General features: G+C 35.7%; 1 protein-coding gene across 1 annotated transcript in view; it reads left to right on the forward strand.

The window, feature by feature from the left end:
* Positions 1–20,610, forward strand: part of KLF8 (Kruppel like factor 8) — a 78,546-nt gene that overhangs the window by 16,370 nt on the left and 41,566 nt on the right. Inside the window, exon 2 of the mRNA XM_042975000.1 lies at positions 12,685–12,758. Within this exon, the coding sequence (XP_042830934.1) occupies positions 12,687–12,758 (72 nt within the window). The 5' untranslated portion in view covers positions 12,685–12,686. The remainder of the gene's footprint in view (positions 1–12,684; positions 12,759–20,610) is intronic.

Below are 20,610 nucleotides of genomic sequence, written 5' to 3' on the forward strand. Positions count from 1 at the left end.
ATCTCAAAAGATATTTGAGTAGATTAAATACCATAGTGTATGTGACAGAGGCTGCATATGTATCTTAGTTTTACTTCATTTTCCTGTTCAGTTTGAGACTCTTTCTCTGCAGCACTACTGATATAATTAGTGTTTTGCTGTTTTGTAAAATTCCTTGCAGATGGGGTGAAAGGAGACCTCAGAAGAATGAATTAGCTTGCCCTATGGCTGAGGCTAGAATAATGGTTTTATTTGCTTGTGATTTAACATTGTTCCCACTGGACTTTAGCACCCCTGAGAGAAAGGGCTTCTGGCCTTTCACCCTTGTTCTTTGGGCAACTTAACCAGGATGATATAACCAACAGGACATTTGGACAACAGGAACTAGTGACTCACAAATGACCTCATCCCATTCTTCAGAATTTGTGAGGGGATCCCTTGTATATGAAGGTTGTTAATCTTTGGTGACTGTTGGGGACACAGAGAATGGGCTGGGAACAGTGTCTTCAGGTTATCTTTGAGGACACAGAGCAGAAAACAGGAAGGATAGAAATATAAATTCAAAAGTAAAAGTGACATGTACATCCTCAAGACCAAGCTGGTTAATGGCTCTACTTCCAGAGCTCTGGGGAGTAGTAGGTCCCTCTTGTTTAGGCTTTCAGGATACATTGGAAAGAAAATTGGGGAAAAAACATTCTTCTCTCCAGATTGTGTGTCTGAAGGTTAGAAAAATCTACCATTTATCCTTTGTCATTATTTCAGGGGTATCATTATTATTTGACACATTTATATATTCACCCTTGCCTTGAGTCAGTTGTAGTTTATTACTTCACTTAAATTGATGAGTAATGAGAAAGTTGCCTTTAGCTATATAATTCATTTAGCAACTGTGTATTGGCATACTATGTATCAGGAACTTAAACAATTGTTAAAAAGTCATTTTCTATTCCTTATTAAATGTCTTAAGTCTTAACTGTCTTCAGTGTCTTTTTCTTTGCCTGCCTCTCCCATCCATTTTAGTCCTTGACCCTCGCATCAAGCCTTCCTTATATCCTCAGCTATTCCTTAGACCTTGTACATTACTGTCTGTTCTGCTCAGTTGATACTTACCATAAATGAACTTAGAATGTACTTACATTCATTACTTTTTCCTTAAAACAATAGTTATATTATTCCTTCAGTTATTAACCCCAAATCAAATGCCATTTATATGAAACTTTCCCTGATCCTTGCATATAGAAATAAATTCTTTTGAGTTTCCATAGCATTTTGACCTGCATTATCTGAAATCTACACTATTGTCTTCCCTGTATTATGGTCACTTGTGTACATGTCTAAGCCCCTGCCCCCTTTTCAGACAGAAAAAGGACATGTACTATTATTGTATCTTCAAAGTACTGACCCAATTACCTTTCCCATGTAAACATTTGGTACATATTTTATAGATGATCTTCTAAGATTTAGATCCAAAAAGTCATGTTTTTGTTAGTGAAGGAAATCTTGATTGGGATTTTTGACCTAGATGATCATATAGTAGAATTGCCTTCTTAATACTAAGTAGAGTGTGAATGAGTAACTATCATATTGGGCTCACTAGTTTATGCAAAGAAAGTGTGAGAATTTGTTTGATTTACTTTCTGATGCTCATATAATAATCTTTTCAATTTGGATTTTTATACCTGAAGTTGGGTTTCGGATGCATGTATTATTCCCAACTCACCTTTGTCATCTAGCCTTAGCTTCCTCACCTCTAAAATAATATGGTAACTTGTGATTATAAATAGTGTAAGTAAAACATTGGACCCCCTATCTGACTTCTAATACATATTTCATAATTGGAGAGTGTCATCATTTTTGTTATTTTAAGTAATTTATTTTATTTAAGTGCTGCTTGTGTGTTTGGAGAAGAAGAAGGTAGAGTAGTGGGATAAGACTCTGGTTTTAAATGTCTGTAACATGCTAGATGCTTTATATAATAAACTAAAAGAGCTTAAATTGTACTTTGACCAAGTATGTAAGGTGGGCAAACTAAACTCTAAGATTATTAAACATTTTAAATTAGGAAGATATAACTTAACTCTATAGCCAAATCCAGGTATTTGATACCGATCCAGGTATGAAATCATTAGCATTTTGACTATTTTGTTGTGACCTTAAACATCATTTCTAAAATAGAATTTGTCACTACTTCTAGACTCTTTTCCCATCTCTCATTCCAAACTTCTCCTTTTCATCTCCCTGGTTGCACAACTTACCATCATCATAACTTTAACAGGGTTATTTAAACTCTGCACTTGACTCTTGTCATTCATGAATTGAGGTTACTAATACAAACTACCTCATAAGGTTGCAGTAGGGAATAAATATGTTATTTTTATACAGCACTTAGAATAAGTGACAGTGTGGTAAACAGTGGGGGAAATATGGTTGTTGTGGTTCCCATACTCCATTCTCAAAATGCTGGCATCAACTTTTCCCTTTTCTTCAGTTTGCTTATCTACTTAGTTGCCAAGGACTGTTATTTTTTTCCCCTTTGTATATAGCATCAGTTCCTTTCTTTTTATTCTAACTGCCATCACATTAATTTAGTCCAGAGGTACAAACAACTAGCCTACAGAGTAAAAACAGCTCACACAAGTTTTGCTTGCCCTAAATAGGTAAAAATTTCATTTTAAAATGTATTTAAATTGGTAATGCATTCTACATTGCTCAAAAATAAAAAAACACAAAAGGATATACAGTATTGAGTCTCCCTCTTAGTCCTGTCCCCTTGGCACTCATTTTACCTCCCTGGAGGCAACTCTAAATTTATCCATTTATTAGAAATCCTTCCACAAACATTTTATGCATATCAGAAAAGAGTAAATCTATATATTTTTTCTTCCCCTTACCTTTTATACACAGTTATGAAGACACTCTGCATATTGTTTTGTTTACTTGAAAATATACTTTGGAGATTTTCCATGTCTGGTGTAAAGAAATCCTTTTGTGTGACTGCATAGTTTTTCACTATAGTTGACGCTTGAACAACACAGATTTAAACTGTGGGTCCACTTATACATGGATCTTTTTGGATAAATACAGTACAGTACTATAAATGTATTTTCTTTTCCTTATGATTTTCTTAATACCATTTTTTTGTAGCTTTATTGTACGACTACAGTATATAATATATATAACATACAAAATATGTGTTAATCAACTGTCAAAAGTTATATATGGATTTTTGTCTATGCAGAGGTCAGTGCCCCTAACTTCCTTATCATTCAAGGGTAAACTGTATATGGATGAGCCATAATTTATTAAGTAGTCTTCTACTGAGTGGGATTTAATATATTCCCCAACTTTTGAAGTATTGTTTGTAAGAGCAATAATAAAAAAAAAAAACCTGTAAGTATGTGTATTAGTCTGCTAAGGGTACAGTAACAAGATACTATAGATTAAGTGGCTTAAACAAAAGGAACTTATTTTCTCACAATTTTGGAGACAATCAGGTTGCCAGCATGACCATGTTTTTTTTTTTTTTCTGGCTTGCAGAAGGCTGTCTATGCTTTGTATGCTCATATAACCTCTTCTTTGTGCTCCTGGAGAAAAAAAGTGAGTTTTCTGGTGTCTCTTCTTATAAGGACACTAATCCCACTGGATGAAGGCCTTACCCTTATAACATCATTTAACCTAATTAATTCCATAAAGGCCCTATCTTCAAATACAGTCACATTTCAGGTTAGGGCTTCCACATATGCATTTGGGAGTACAATTCAGTCTAGAGTATGTCAGTTTTCCAAGACCCATACTTTAAAAAATGAATGATTGCCAATATTTCAAAATCATATTTTAATTAAAACTGAGAATTCCAGCTTCTGTTGAATAATCGTAAGATACTGGACCAGTATTTCTTTTTGTCAACAATTACATGGAGTTGTTTTTCCTTCCCTCCCCATCTGGCCTAGTTGACCTTAACCTGCCTGGACCCTGTAGCTATTGAGTTTGTGACACCTATGTAAGCTCTTACCATGAAATAAATAGAATAATCCAGTAGCTTCTAGTTCTACCTTGATTCTTTCTGACTTCTACGTTCTGTAGACCGCTTCCAGGACAACTTCCTTAAAACACACTTCTTAAATTATGCCATTGTCCTTCACTTTGCAATCATTTCCTGGGTGGCTACAAAGTTCTAGGCATGATGCTAGAAATTGGGGTTAGAATGGTGAATAATTAGGATGGAACGCTGGCCTTCGTACAGTGTGTAGTCTACTTACTCTTCCTCTCACTGGGTTTCCTTTCTGTCTCTTCTGGACTGATTCTAGATCCTCAAGGCCCACCTCACCACAGGTCATTTCTTAGGAATTTTTTCTGACTTTTAGCTATCTCCTCTTCTAATTAGTGCTCATAGCCTCAAATCATAATCCAGCACTGCAGCATCTATTATCTTGTGATGTTTTGTTGTTATTGTTTTATTCTTAATTTTACCACCCACACAGACCTGGAATCTGAAATCTCTCTTTTTTATTTTCCAAAATAAGAACAGCATGCTCTATATAAAAGGAGCACCCATTGATCAGGTTTAGCTAATTTTTTCTCTCATGCTAGTGTAGACTCCATGCTGTAAGATCTCCCAACTTTTTCAGAAAAGCAAGAAATGGAATTTAAAAAAAATCTGCTTTTGATTTTAACTTTTAACATCATTGTGATAATAAGCCAACATCTACTGTGAGCTGCCAATTTTCTCTATCTGACATAGACTACAAATTCCCTGAGGGTAGAAAACAGGTAACGACCAGGTGGAAATCTGCCGTTATCTGCTTTTCCCTCTCATACATACACACAGTGTCTACTACAGTGTTGGATATTTAGTAAGTTCTCTGTAAAGACTTGATTATTATCAGTAAGTTCCTCTTTAAGTTGATTATAATCTCCAATAATAATATAACATTTCTGCTTTCTCTAAATTCCTAACATGTGCCTTTACAAACAATTATCAGGACAGCCTTCTTTTCTACTTCCTTTTTTCCCAAATGTAACCATGCAAATTCCTTGACCTAGCTCCATTTTTGTATTTTAAAAAGTGATTCTTTATTTTTCTAGAGAATCTTTATTTTATTTATTTATTTTTTGCATTTCTCTTCCATTTTACTTCCCTTGAATACAAATTCACAAACAAGGTGCAGTATTCTCAGAAAGATCTTCACAATGCTGAGGATGTATTTAACTTTTATTTATTTGGGACTGATTATCCTAGTTATTTTTTTTTCTGTGCTGCCAATAATCTTGTTGTTTAATGTTAAATTAGAATGGGAGTGTATGATATGAATCTATTTTTTCTTGTTTTTTTTTAAAACTAATTCTGATAAATATACACTATATAGTTATTTAGTTTTTTGTAGTTATATTCTAGAATCAATATGTAGCCTTAATAATAATAATAATAGAATCAATATGTAGCCTTGAAAAACAATAATCAATATGTAGCCTTGATGATTATTGGTTCCTTTATTAAGCTTACCTCTTGGGGGTCCTACAAATTGAGATGGCCCAAGACTCTTCTAGAATGCCTTGAGTTGGTACTTCTGAGCCCAGGCAGTGAGTGAAAATGCCATTGAACAGATAAAGTCTCTACCCTTAGGTGCCTGTTTTTCTAACCATGGACAAGGACCACTGTATTATTGTTTTGGTTGCTGCAGTGGCACCATGTTTAATTTGCTAGAAGAGACTGTTACATGAAATAATGGTATCGTTAAGTGAATTGCATGAGATTTTACATGTTATAGAGAAATGAGCTTATACTACTGTGGCTCTTTGTCCTTTTCCTAAACTGATGCCTCAGTGCCATGCTGAAGCTCCGTATTCTTACAGGTTTTGTCTGATGATTAACATCATGATTAAGGGTAATCCTTTGGGGCGCCTGGGTGGCGCAGTCGGTTAAGCGTCCGACTTCAGCCAGGTCACGATCTCGCGGTCCGTGAGTTCGAGCCCCGCGTCAGGCTCTGGGCTGATGGCTCGGAGCCTGGAGCCTGTTTCTGATTCTGTGTCTCCCTCTCTCTCTGCCCCTCCCCCGTTCATGCTCTGTCTCTCTCTGTCCCAAAAATAAATAAAAAACGTTGAAAAAAAAATTAAAAAAAAAAAAGGGTAATCCTTTAATACTCTTTGCAAATTTCCAATAGTAGACCTCACTGCTAATTTAACATCTGCTAACACCTCACTGCTAACACCTCAAATCACCTCCATTATCATGATATTCAAATCATCAAACTATTCCAAAGTAAAGGATAGTAGAAAGTACTTTAAGCAGTTAAAAAAAAAAGCTTTGGTATCAGACATCATCACTGGGTTCAAATCCCAGTAATTTACCAGCTTTGTGACCTTGGGGTTAATCTCCCTAGGCCTCTATTTCATCATGTGTATAATGGAATCAACAATAGTACCTACTTCACAGAAATTGTGAAGATTAAATATGTCCTATTAGAAATGCCATAAGAATGAAATAATATGATATTTGGGATTTGCCTAAAAATACCCATTGAGGTGGGGAGAGTGTGTTGGGGGTACAGATGAAACAAAAATTTCTATGAGCTGAAAATTATTGAAGCTGGTAATAGGCACATGGGGGATCATCTTTACTTTTGTATGCATTTGAAATGATACATAATAAACAAAAAGTTTTTTTTTAATGCTGTGGGAATGATACTCAAGTTTACCTAATAGTTTGTGGAGAACTTGTTTTTCTTGACTTCAATTTCACAGATTAAGAAGAAATTTGGAAAGATATTATACACCTTCTTTCCATGTCCCTATCATAGAATCATATGTCATACAATGTTATAACTGGAAAAAAAACTGAAAAGGGCTAAGTAGTTTACTCAAAATGACACTGCTAGATAACAGTGGAGCCTGGACTAGAACCCAGGTTTTCTAGCTCCTAGTTAAAAGATTTTCCCATTTTTTGACACTGTCTTATTTAATTATAGCACTTTTGTTGCGTATAAAAGTAGTTATTATTTAAAAAAAAAATTACCTTGGGGCGCCTGAGTGGCTCAGGCGGTTGAACATTCAGCTTTGGCTCAGGTCATGATCTCACAGTTTGTGGGTTTGAGCCCCACATCGGACCCTGTGCTGACAGCTCAGAACCTGGAGCTGATTCAGATTCTGCATTTCCCTTTCTCTCTGCCCCTCCCCTGTTCGTGCTCTCTCTCTTTCTCTGTCTCAAAAATAAACAAACATTAAAAAAAATTTAAAAATGAACTTATACCTTGTGGTGGGGGTACCAGACAAGGGGACTAGTTCTAATACTCAGAGGCTATATTCATATAATATACTTTCAAAGTCATAGTGAGCTACTTCCTGAGATGCCACATGTGAGGGTTCTTTGAGTTTGGGTTTTCCAATGGATCCCGTGGTGATAGGTGTGACCTTGTTTGGGGGACCTGAAGATCTTGCAATCTCCTTCTATTTTTTTAAATGTGTTTTTTTTTTTATTTTGAGAGAAAAAGAGAGCACAAGTGGGGGAGGGGCAGAGAGAAAGAATACCAAGTGGGTTTGGAGCCCAGTCTGGGGCTTGATTTCATGAATGCTGAGATCATGACCTGAGCCTAAATTAAGAGTGGGATGCTTAACCGACTGAGCCACCCCACAATCTCATTCTATCAGATACTTTTTCTTCAGCAGCCATTTACTCTCCATTATGTGATCTGCTTCAAGCACAAGCAGGGGGATTCCACTGACTCTCAGGTCAAAGAGTGTTATAGCTTCATTATAGCTCTAGACTGCTATGGTTCAAATCTCAGTTCTGCCATTTACTAGCTTGGTGATTTGGGGATAAGCTACTTTATTTCTCTGTGTTTCAGTTTCCTCATTTTAAAAATGAAGAAATAATGCGCCCAGTCAGAATTATGAAGATTAAGTGAATTAATACAAGTATTTTTTTTCTCTTAACAGAACAGTACTTGGTACATAGTAAGTACTCAGTGAATGTTGACAATTATTGTTCTTTTATCACCATTCTGTTTTAAATGTCATGCTGCAAAGTAGCCTGAAGGTTTTCCCAGAGGCCTATCCCAAAAGTACTTTCTATTCCCCTGCAAGATATGCAATTAAACTGTCTGAAAATATATGTGTATTCTAGGTGTTCTTTAATTATCTTTTTCTAATATTAAAGACACAGGTAATACTTTTAAAAAACTACTTATTATCTCAAAACTGTAAAATACTGATTTTCATTTTTCAATAGTTCCAGCATTTCTTATAGTTCAGAGGCTGAAGGTGAATGGCTTCTCCTCAAGATCTTCCAAAATTATTGGTTTGTTGTCCTTAAACTTGTTCTTCTTTTAGAAGTTTTTGTTTTGTTTGTTTTGTTCTGTTTTGTTTTGTTTTATAAAGGTGCTTACCAGATTTAGGATATTGGAAAGCAGTGAGGAACACTGCAATTTGAGTGAGAGGATAAGAATTCTAGCTCTGATTCCATTTCTTCTAAGCTATGTGACTTTGGGCCTCCAAATTCATTATCTGTTAAATGGGAATGATATATGAAATCTATTTCCTTACTGTAAAATCTATGTAGATTCACATGAGGAATTATTATTTGTGTTGTCCAAATTCTCTATCTTGTTGTTAAGATACTAGGTACCTTATTAAGTCTGTTTTAGGGCCTACAGTGCTTTGCTTGATTTTGAAGTTGTAGGCCCCAGTGACTATTCCTTGGTTTCCATCTTAAAGGTTTGACTGCTCTCTTTATCCCTAGATTTTTTTTCCCTCTCAGGACTGACCCAAGAATAAGATGTGGTCTATTAGCCAGCCACCAACTCCTGTACCTTAAAGGAATGTTCACTTTCATAAAACAAACAGATCACTATGGAAAATGCTACTTTGGTAAAAAAAAACAAACAAACATGGAAACATGACAAAAGTAATATAATCATATCCAGTTTCTATGGTCATAGTCCCTGGAATATGGTTTGTGATGTTCTGCATATATGAGATATTGATATGCTGTGGATGAGGCTCAATCCTCCCTATCTCCTCTTCTATTTCCTCTTCCAGTACTCCCTTCCTTAGGAGAAGGACCAAAAATTCCAGCTTCCAGACACAAATGCTTGAAGAGCCCAATCCAGGCAGAAAAATGGTTATTGTTTCAATTAGGTAATTTGCATTTCTGAAGCCCTCCTCCTGTTGTAAATGACATCTCAATGGCCCCAGACACTGTAAACCCCCTTGGGTATTTCCTCTCCACTTTCTTCCCAGCTTCTGTGCAGCTGTCCAGTCCCAGACAAGGAGCAGCAACTCCAGCTCTAGAGACAAGCAAAAGGCTTAAGAAGTCCTTTTTTTTTTTTTTTTTTTTTTTAGGAAAAACTGAACTTTCTTTAAGACCATTCTGTAGGCCCAAATTTCATTCAGTTTTAAATTTTGGCTGGCTAATTATTAAAACTTTTTTTGTTTGTTTGTTTGTTTAAAAAAAGCTTTCTGTTAGCTTTCTCTCTGTGCACTCCCACCAACATTTAGGATGTTATCCAGAGTTACCTAATGGCTATTCAAATTTTGCTGTTCTTTGAGAGGATACTAACAAGAAATGGCAGAGACATTCCTAATTGCCAGCTATCCCTTTTATGTCGTTTGACTAACATATTGGCATTAGGGATGGGGCAAGAAGTATTATCTAGACTCCTTGATTATTGCTGTTAAATAATATTGATATTATTTAACATTATAATATAATTGCTGTTAAATAACTTTTCTTATTTCCATGACCATTCATTGGGCATTAATCAGTACATTCTATGGAGGAGATATTCTGCTAAAAGATACAAGAGACAGTAGGCAATAGATACTAGTTAATTATTGAAGGGCTCAGTTGATGGTGAGGGAAACAGACAGACAATGCCTCTTTGTGCCAGGAACTGTTGTAAATACTTGAGCACATATTAACTTGATAAATATTTATTACAACTCTATAAACTGGTACTATTATTATTCTCATTTAACAGATGAGGAAACAGACACAGGGAGGTGGAAAAAACTTGTCCAAGGTCTTATTGTTGAGAAATTAAAAAGCCAGGATGTGACTCTAGGCACTCACTCTAGAGCCCACACCTCTTTACCATACTTAGGTAGCAATGTACAATATGGACTAGAAGGAAAAGTGACTAGGAGATGATGAAGGACTACATTTAAGAGATATTTCTGCTGTAAAATTTATTTCAACTGATAACCAGTTGGCTGGAGATAGGGAGAGAGAACTCAAAGGTGACTGATTCTTGGGTTTCTATACTGAGACTGGCTTGATGATGGTGCTGAAAATTGAGATTGTAAACACAAAATGAGGAGAGGTTTGTGAGCACATTGAGTATGAAAGACTTGTTTGATGCCTAAAGAGATAACCTTCTGCGCTAAAGCTAAGGATTCTGGCCTTCAACAATAATAATGGTGGTGATGATAATAATAGCTAATTATAAGAACTTTTATATGAAAAAAAGTTATAAATGAATTTCCATGTACTAATTCATGGGATCCTCATAGTAACCCTATTAAATCAGAACCACCACCACCACCACCACCCCACTCCTGGAAGGTAAAGAAATTTAGGCTCATAGGGACTAAATAGCTTGTCAAAGTCACTCTTCTTCCTCAGCCCTGCTGTCTTATGAGCCACAGGAATTGAAGAAGACCAATAGGAGATGACTCTTATAAGTTGGTCTAGCTAAAAATAATGAGGTCTAGTCAAAGGATATGTGAATGGAAAGGAAGAACCAAATTCACTCCACTCTCTCCTACAAATGTTTCTGGCAGCAACCAAGCAAACTCTCCTGGCTTCACGGTGCCCAACTGTGACTATATACAGTCATCTGACCTAACATTCTTTTTCTACCATTGTATTTCCTTTTCTCCCCCTCTTCCTTGAAATCAGAAAAGGCTGCCCTCTCTGGAAACTCACACTTATAGCTAATTACATCTCAAACATCTCTTACACATAACATCTCTAATTTTCTTTCATTCTTTCCCACTCTTGTCCAATTCTTGTACTTGAGAAAACACACTTCCTCATTCTCCTTTTCTGTCACTCATCAAAAACCTTCATAAATGTGTTGAACACCTACTATGTGCCAGGTACCATTCTAAGATCTTGAAATACATCACTAAGAAAAATATCAAAGATGAAAATCTCTGCCTGCAAAGAGCTTACAGTCTAAAGGAAATCATATTTTTTCTGTGTCTGACTTATGTGTTTACTCTTTGCACTTCTTCCTCCATTAACAGCGACTTCACCCCCCCTCCCAAGAGGCTTCATAGAAGCCTTAAGACTCTGCAGAAAATAGTTTGAAATATTTTAATTCTAGATAGAAAAGTTGGACCTTCCAAAAAAAAAAGTCCTTGATAAAGATTATGGGATGCAATTCCTGGGCATCTATCAGGTCAGTGATCTCTGCTACACTTGCTGACTCTATGTCTGGTTGATCCAGATCCCAACCTGATAACAATGTGCCTAGCATAACTTCTGATACATAGTAATTATGCAATAAATATTTAGTAAATTATTGATGTATATGTGAACAGTTCTACCCATATACTTGGATGAAAAGAAAAAAGAAAAGAAGGGAAGAGAAGGGAAAAGAAAATCTGTGTGTTTTGAGATAAAATTGAGGCTATTTTAATGTGTCAAAATTATCCAAACTCTTTGATAGTGGCACAAAAGTTTTCCTCATAATCTCAATAGAAGATTCTTTGTGTGTTACTTCCATCAAATTAGGAATGGTTTCCTCAATTCCTGACATTCAATAAATAAAGGATTATTTTTAGGTTATTTTTGCTTTTTTTGTGTGGCTATAATATAATTTTGTATCTTTGTTCATTGTATATTTCTTGTATTTTAACTGCATTAGGTATTAAATGGCTATTGTGAATTGACCTGTAACATGAACATTTTTATGGGTAAATATATTTGATATCAAAAACAATTAACTGATTTACGGACTACCTTTTGAAATACAATCAGGTCATAAATGAGGACACTAATTGTAATTGATTTGGAGACACTTAGCATGATCTAAAATCTGATCAATTAAGTTAAAAGCAAGCTATGGATTTATCTTCTTTGCCCTATGTTCTCCTCTTTAGTGAGATTAGACTGTAGATCGATCAAAGGAAATCTGGTTGAAGAAGTACTGGTAGATGCTTCTGGTGGGAATGATTGTGATTGTGTAGGGCAGCATAATGAGGCCACCAAGTCTTTCCTTTTTATAGAAAGACAAATGAACAAGGAAATAGAAGACTACTTATACTAACCTTACCTAGCTTGTGTGTTTAAGAGAGATAGACAGAAAAAAACTTATTTAGAGAGATTTCGTGCTAATGTGTTAACAAGCTCATTAGGATAAATATCCATACAAGTGTATGGAACTCCTTAGAAGGAGAACTAGACCAGGAAGGGGGAAATTATGTCACTATGCCAATATCCTCCTTATGGATAGGGCTGGTTGGAGATATTGGATTCTCATGTATATAGGATTTTGGGGGGCGGGGGGCAGCCAATTCCATTTTGATGAGTAGAATATACAAATTAGAATGTTGTCCAAACACTGACTTCTCAATATCTAGTAAGTCTGAAAAGTAATGTTCATAGAATACAAACAGGTATAACCAAGGGTAAATGGCATACGGTATGCATGTAGAGGATTAGATATTATTCTAAAATTGTTTCCCTTGTCTTTTTTTTTCCAGATATGGATCAACTCATAAACAACTTGGGGGTCCAACTTAATTCAGAAAGTGGCTCAATGCATGTCCTCAAACAGGTCAGTTATCAGGAAAATGAGATGCTAATAATATTGAACCATAATAGCGCTGAGTACCTGGCAATCATTATAGAGCTAATGCTCATTTTTTTCCTACATGTTTTTTGTAGCGTGTTGAGGACTGAAAAGGGGTGAAGGAAGGGATATTTCTAGGAAGTACCTGAAAGCTTGGGTTTCATGTCTGAATAAAGAATAGATCTGACCTAAGAGAAATATAGCCCCTGGGATCAAGACTATAGGGGCAAGTTAGACACTTGGTAGACAACACCAACCATTTACCTAACACTGTTCCATATTTCAGGCACTCTGAAGATTAAATAAATTGTCTTAATCTTCATAATAACTCTGTTGGATAGTGTATTAGTTAGGGTTCTCCAAAGAAACAAAACTAACAGAATATGTATGTCTCAATCTCTCCCTAGATGATAGATAGATAAATAGACAAATAGAGATATAGATTAGAGGTATAAGTTAAAATACATATCTATATACAACTTATATCTAGCTAGCTCGCTAGCTATTTAGAGAGAGAGAGAGAGATTTTAATGAATTGGTTCACATGACTGTAGAATTCCAATGAGTTCAAAATTTAATAGGGGGTAGGTTGATAGGTTGGAAAGCCAGGGAAGAGTTGCAGTTCCAATGACAGTCTGCTGGTAGAGTTCTTTCCTGCTTGAAGGGGCTTAATCTTTGTCTATTAAGGCCTTCAAGTGATTGAATGAGGCCAACCCATATTATGGAGGTGGGTTGCTTAACTCAAAGTCGAGTGATCTAAATGTTAATTTCACCCAAAGAATATCTTCACAAAAACATTCAGAATAATATATGATCAAATATATGATCACCGTGATCCAGCTAAATTGACACATAATTAACCATCATGGATAGGTTTTATCAATATTCCCATTTTACAGATAAGAAAATTGTGACCTTGGGCACTCCAAGGACAAGGATTGTTTTTCAACAGACAAGCATTCTGTTAGAATCGGAAGTCCCATTTTGCTCAGGGTTAAGTTGTAAAGTCACCCCATGAGTGAAACACAAATACAGTCAGAATTAACCTTGAAAAATCCCTTACATTGTCTCTAAAGTTGAGTGAGTATACAGTTTTGTATATCCAATAACTATCTGTTTCTTTATTTAAGTCACCAGATTAAGTATCTGGCTTACATTTAAGAGTCATATTTTACAAAAAAAAAGTTTTCTTTCATTTTTTAATTTATTATTATTTTTTTAATATGAAATTTATTGTCAAATTGGTTTCTGTACAACACCCAGTGCTCATCCCAACAGGTGCCCTCCTCAATGCCCATCACCCACTTTTTCCTCCCGCCCACCCCCCATCAACCCTCAGTGCATTCTAAGTTTTTAAGAGTCCCTTATGGTTTGGATACCTCCCCCTTTTTTTCCCCGTCCCCTCCCCTATGGTCTTCTGTTAAGTTTCTCAGGATCCACATAAGAGTGAAAACATATGATATCTGTCTTTCTCTGTATGACTTATTTCACTTATTTCACTTATAACACTCTCCAGTTCCATCCACGTTGCTACAAAAGGCCATATTTCATTCTTTCTCATTGCCAAGTAGTATTCCATTGTGTATATAAACCACAACTTCTTTATCCATTCATCAGTTGATGGACATTTAGGCTCTTTCCATAATGTGGCTATTGTTAAAAGTGCTGCTATAAACATTGGGTACAAGTGCCCCTATGCATCAGCACTCCTGTATCCCTTGGATAAATTCCTAGCAGTGCTATTCCTGGGTCATAGGGTAGTTCTATTTTTAATTTTTTGAAGAACCTCCACACTGTTTTCCAGCATGGCCGCACCAGTTTGCATTCCCACCAACAGTGCAAGAAGTTTCCCTTTTGTCCACATCCTCTCCTGCATCTAGAGTCTCCTGATTTGCTCATTTTAGCCACTCTGACCTGTGTGAGGTGGTATCTCAGTATAGTTTTGATTTGTATTTCCTTGATGAGGAGTGACGTTGAGCATCTTTTCATGTGCTTGTTGGCCATCTGGATGTCTTCTTTAGAAAACTGTTAGTAATGTCTTCTGCCCATTTCTTCACTGGATTATTTGTTTTTCGGGTGTGGAGTTTGGTGAGCTCTTTATAGATTTTAGATACTAGCCCTTGGTCCGATATGTCATTTGCAAATATCTTTTTCCATTCCTTCGGTTGCCTTTTAGTTATGTTGATTGTTTCCTTTGCAGTGCAAAAGCTTTTTATCTTCATGAGGTCCCAATAGTTTATTTTTGCTTTTAATTCCCTTTCCTTTGGAAATGTTTCAAGTAAGAAATTGCTGCGGCTGAGGGAAGAGAAGTTTTTTTCTGCTTTCTCCGCTAGGGTTTTGATGGTTTCCTGTCTCACATTCAGGTTCTTTATCCATTTTGAGTTTATTTTTGTGAATGGTGTAAGAAAGTGGTCTAGTTTCATCCTTCTGCATGTTGCTGTCCAGTTCTCCCAGCACCATTTGTTAAAGACACTGTCTTTTTTCCATTGGATATTCTTTCCTGCTTTGTCAAAGATGAGTTGGCCATACTTTTGTGGGTCTAATTCTGATGTCAATACTACCCAAAGCAATCTACACATTCAATGCAATCCCAATCAAAATTGCACCAGCATTCTTCTCAAAGCTAGAACAAGCAATCCTAAAATTTGTATGGAACCACAAAAGACCCCGAATAGCCAAAGTAATATTGGAGAAGAGGAACAAAGTGGGAGGCATCACAATCCCAGACTTTAGCCTGTACTACAAAGCTGTGATCATCAAGACAGCATGGTGTTGGCACAAAAACAGACACATAGAAGAATGGAATAGAATAGAGACTCCAGAATTGGACCCACAAAAAAAAGTTTTTAAACCATTAAATGGTTTTGCCTTTGGTGTACAATTGAATTTAAGTTACATGTGCATATGTGTGATACTCCTTTGTACTGTGTTAATACCAAACTTAATTTAAAATTTTGTTTACCTTTTAGCTGTTGCCATTTAGGGACTATTAGCACATCAACACTTGCTAATTGTTGGCAAAACATCTGCTGGTTGCTGGTGCTAAGTCATAATTAATACTAAAAGGAAGCTGAGTGTAAGTGTTAGATAAAAATCTATTGGGCATGTAATAAAAAGTATCCTCAGTGAAATGTTGTCAGGTATGCATAGCTATTTTATTATGAAATCTCAGCACACCTCAGTACAATTCCAAAAATATTTTCCATACATTGTTAAAGTATACTAATTTTCCAGAATTTGAAGGAACCTTGAAATTTGTTCAATGTATATAATATTCTGGATAGTAGATGATCTGAGAACTTTTTGTTTCTTGCCATTTCCAAGATATCTTGTTTTTAGTAAAGCTATGGTGCTTGTGGTTACATGACCACAGAACACTGGCCATATCCCAGGGAAAAAAGGGTCAGAACTTCTGTTCTATAAACTACAATGTTGGCAACATTTAGGTGGGCAGACACCTACTGGTTTGGCTCATTATATGATTTGTTTATGTCATGAGAGAGGATTAGTGGGTGGCTGTCTAGCTCAGTACATACATGCTGCTCTCCCTTCTTTGAATTCCTACATACCATACCATATAATGAATATATTTGGTTGTCACTATCCTTTGTTTATAGTTTCTGATTATTTCCTAGAAGTAGGATTTCTTGGACAAAGTATATGAGCAACTTTAGGGTTCATATTGTATCATACATGTCTCCATCATCCAATTTAATATTTATTAACATTTCACATGTATTCTCACATAATTGCATGCTCTCTCTCTTTCACTCACTCTCTCTCCATCCCTCTAACTCCCCGCGTCTTTCTCTCATTTCTTCCCTTTCAAAGTAATTTGCATCAAGAAACTTCGCCCATAAATAATTTAGCATGCATCACCTAAAATGACATTATCCTACATAACTACATCAACAATATTATACCCAAGTAATTAACAATATTTTAATAATATTATTTAATTGGGTCATATATTTCTAAAAGATCCTCAGTGACACCTTTTTCATACCTTTCTGCCTGGAATGTTCTTCAGTTAGCCTGTCTAATTAACCAAATTCCACACTTTTCTTAGGGCCCAAATTTCATTTCCATCTCTTCCATAAAGCTTTTACTGATAATTAATCTTACTAATCTCTAGTGCACTGGAATTCCTGGCATGCTAAATTATCTGTACCAGTTACTCATGTGGCTCTGTTCTCACCTAATTATCAACTGATTATATATCTTATTTTTATAGTGATATTTTTGTTTTCCAAAATTCAATTATGTATGTACCACTTATACAATTTCTGCCATATCCTTATTATGGATATTATTTACATACCTTTAGAAGATTAGTACAGCGACAAATAAATAAATACCTATACTGGTTCTGTCCTAAGCAATCTGGAGAATTCGGGTTTGATGTGGAGTATTGGTTTCCCAGGGTTGCTGCAAAAAATTGCCACCAGTTGGGTGGCTTAAAATAACATAAATGTATTTTCTCACAGTTCTAGAATCCAGAAGTCAAAAATTGTGTTATCACTAGGATCCTTTCCAAGGCTTTAGGGGATAATCTGTTTCTTGCCTCTTCCATCTTCTGGTGGATTCAGGTGTTCCTTGGCTTGCAGACTCAGCACTCCAGTGTCTACCTACATCTTCACATTGCTTTCTCCTGTGTGTCTCTCTGTGTGTCTTTGCTCTGTGTACCTATTTAAAGACAATTGTCATTGAATTTAGAGCTCACTCAAATAATCCGGGATAATCTCTTTTAAGATCCTTAGTTTAACTATATCTGCAAAGACTCTTTCCAAATAAGGTAATATTCATGGGTTCTAGGGATTAGGATGTAGACATATATTTGGGGGCAACATCATTCAGCCCACTACAGTGTATTATACATTTACATATATTTCTAATATATAGTAAGTAATGCAGTACACCAAACAATTGTAGAACTTTGAGAAAGAAAAAGTATTTCACCAAATTGTATTTTTAATTTTTTTTTAAATCTATTTACCTAAATTCAAGTTAGTTAACATACAGTGTAGTATTGGTTTCAGGAGTAGAATATAGTGATTCACCACTTACATATAACACCCAGTGCTCATCCCAACAAGTGCCCTACGTAATGCACAGCACGCATTTAGCCCAACCTCCCACCCATCTCCCCTCCAGCAACCCTCAGTTTGTTCTCTGTGTTTAAGAGTCTCTTATGGGTTGCCCCCTCTCTCTTTTTATCTTATTTTTCCTTCCATTCTTCTGTGTTCATCTGTTGTGTTTCTTAAATTCCACATGTGATAGCAAGCATATGATATTTGCCTCTCTCGAACTTATTTCATTTATCATAATATACTCTATTTCAATCCACGTTGTTGCAAATGGAAAGATTTCATTCCTTTTGATCACTGAGTAATATTCCATGATATATATATATATATATATATATATATATATATATATATATATCACCTCTTCTTTCTCCATTCATCAGTTGAGGCATGTTGGGGTACTTTCCATAATTTTGCTATTGTTGATAGTGCTGCTCTAAACATTGGGGTGCATGTACTCCTCTGAATCAGCATTTTTGTATCCTTTGGATAAATACATAGTAGTGCAATTGCTGGATTGAAGAATAGTACTTTTTTTTTTTTTTGAGGAACCTCCATACTGTTTTCCAGAGTGACTGAACCATTTCGCATTCCCACGAACAGTGCAAAAGGGTTCCCCTTTCTCTGTATCCTCACCAACATCTGTTGTTTCCTGAGTTGTTCATTTTAGCCATTCTGATAAGTGTGAAGTGGTATCTAATTGGGGTTTTGATTTGTATTTCTCTGATTATGAATGATGTTGAGCATCTTTTCATGTGTCTGCTAGCCATCTGGATGCCTTCTTTGAAAAGTGTCTGTTCATATCTATTCTGCCCATTGCTTCTCTGGATTATTTGCTATTTCGGTGTGAGTTTGATAAGTTCTTCATAGATTTTGGATACTGACCCTTTATTTTATATGTTATTTACAAATATCTCCTCCCATTCTATCAGTTGCCTTTTAGTTTTACTGATTGTTTCCTTCGCTGTGCAGTAGCCTTTTATCTTGATGAGGTCCCAATCATTAATTTTTGCTTTTATTTACCTTGCCTCTGGAGACATGTCTAGTAAGAAGCTGCTGCTGCCGAGATCAGAGAGGTTGCTGGCTGTGTTCTCCTATAGGATTTTAGTGGTTTCCTATCTCAAATTTAGGTCTTGCATCCATTTTGAATTTATTTTTGTGTATTGTGTAAGAAAGTGGTCCAGGTTTATTCTTCTGCATGTAGCTGTCCAGTTTTCCCATCACCATTTGCTGGAGATACTGTCTTTTACCCATGGGATACTCTTTCTTGTTTGTTGAAGATTAGACATTTGTGGGTCTATTTCTGAGTTTTCTATTCTGTTCCATTGATCTATGTGTCTGTTTTTGTGCTAGTACCATACTGTCTTGATGATTACAGCTTTGTGATACAGTTTCAAGTCCAGAATAGTGATGCCTCCAGCTTTGGTTTTCTTTTTCAACATTCAGGGTCTTTACTGATTCCATATAAGTTTGAGACTTGTTTGTTCTAGCTCTGTGAAGAACGTTGGTGTTATTTTGATAGGGATGGCATTGAATGTGTAGATTGCTTTGTGTAGTATTGACATTTTAACAATATTTGTTCTTCAAATCCATGTGTATGGAATGTTTTTCCATTGCTTTGTGTCTTCTTCAATTTCTTTCATAAGCTTCCTATAGTTTTCAGCATACTGATGTTTTACCTCTTTGGTTTGGTTTATTCCTAAGTATCTTATGGTTTTCGGTGCAATTGTAAATGGGATCAATTTTCTATAGTTTCATGCCAGGTAATAATTTTTCCATATTTTCAAGCTAGGTACTAATCAAATACCTAATGGATTAATATAGCCACACATATACATACATACATACATACATACATACAAGCAACATAAATATGTACATATCTAACCTTATTTTGCTTGGATGCAGCTACTCTGCTTGGTACTTTCTCTCAGTCCCTTAGGACTGCCTAGTTCATTAGTTTATACAAAATGAATAATTCTATTGTCTCATAGTGCTACATTTCCAGGTACTATTGAGATGGTGATGATGTAAAATTTGAAATCCCTCTAGGTTTAGGTTAGGTCTAACTGTTAATAATACCCAACTCCAACCACTTCTCCTTCCTCTAATACATATACACCTGAAATCCTTATTGGAGAAGGATTAAGGTTTCAGAAAGTTAAACTGACTCTTTGACTTAAACAGTGAATATGCACATATATTTCTGTATTTACATACTTGTGTACCCAGGCATGAAAATAATAAGTTTAAACATAGATTAAAGCTAGAAGGGACCTGTGTACATGAGCAGCTTTCCTCTTTCTGTTTAGGAGCCTGGGTTTTATCTTAACTACCATAAAAATACTCTTTCCTCTCTTTTCCATCTGTTGTGCTGTCTGGAGTATTTTATTTCATTTTATTTCTAGTCTTGCTTTCCCACTTTTAAGCTCTAAATCAGAGCTATTTTATTTATTTTTTATATTTAAATGTGTGAATTTGTGACAGTAAATTACACCTCAAGAAAACTGTTTCAAAATAGAAAAAGTATCATGCATCTACCCAGCATTTTTACTCCTAGGTATTCTGTTTTTGTTTTTTTTTTCACACAAAATGTCCATCGACTGATGGATGAATAAAGAACAAGTGGTAAATATATGTACACTGAAATATTACTCAGCCATAAAAAGAATGAAATCTTGCCATTTGCAATAATGTGGCTGGAGCTAGAGAGTATTATGCTAAGCGAAATGAGTCAGTCAGAGAAAGAC

The sequence above is a fragment of the Panthera tigris genome, chromosome X (assembly GCF_018350195.1).
Source record: "Panthera tigris isolate Pti1 chromosome X, P.tigris_Pti1_mat1.1, whole genome shotgun sequence".
NCBI lineage: Eukaryota > Metazoa > Chordata > Mammalia > Carnivora > Felidae > Panthera > Panthera tigris.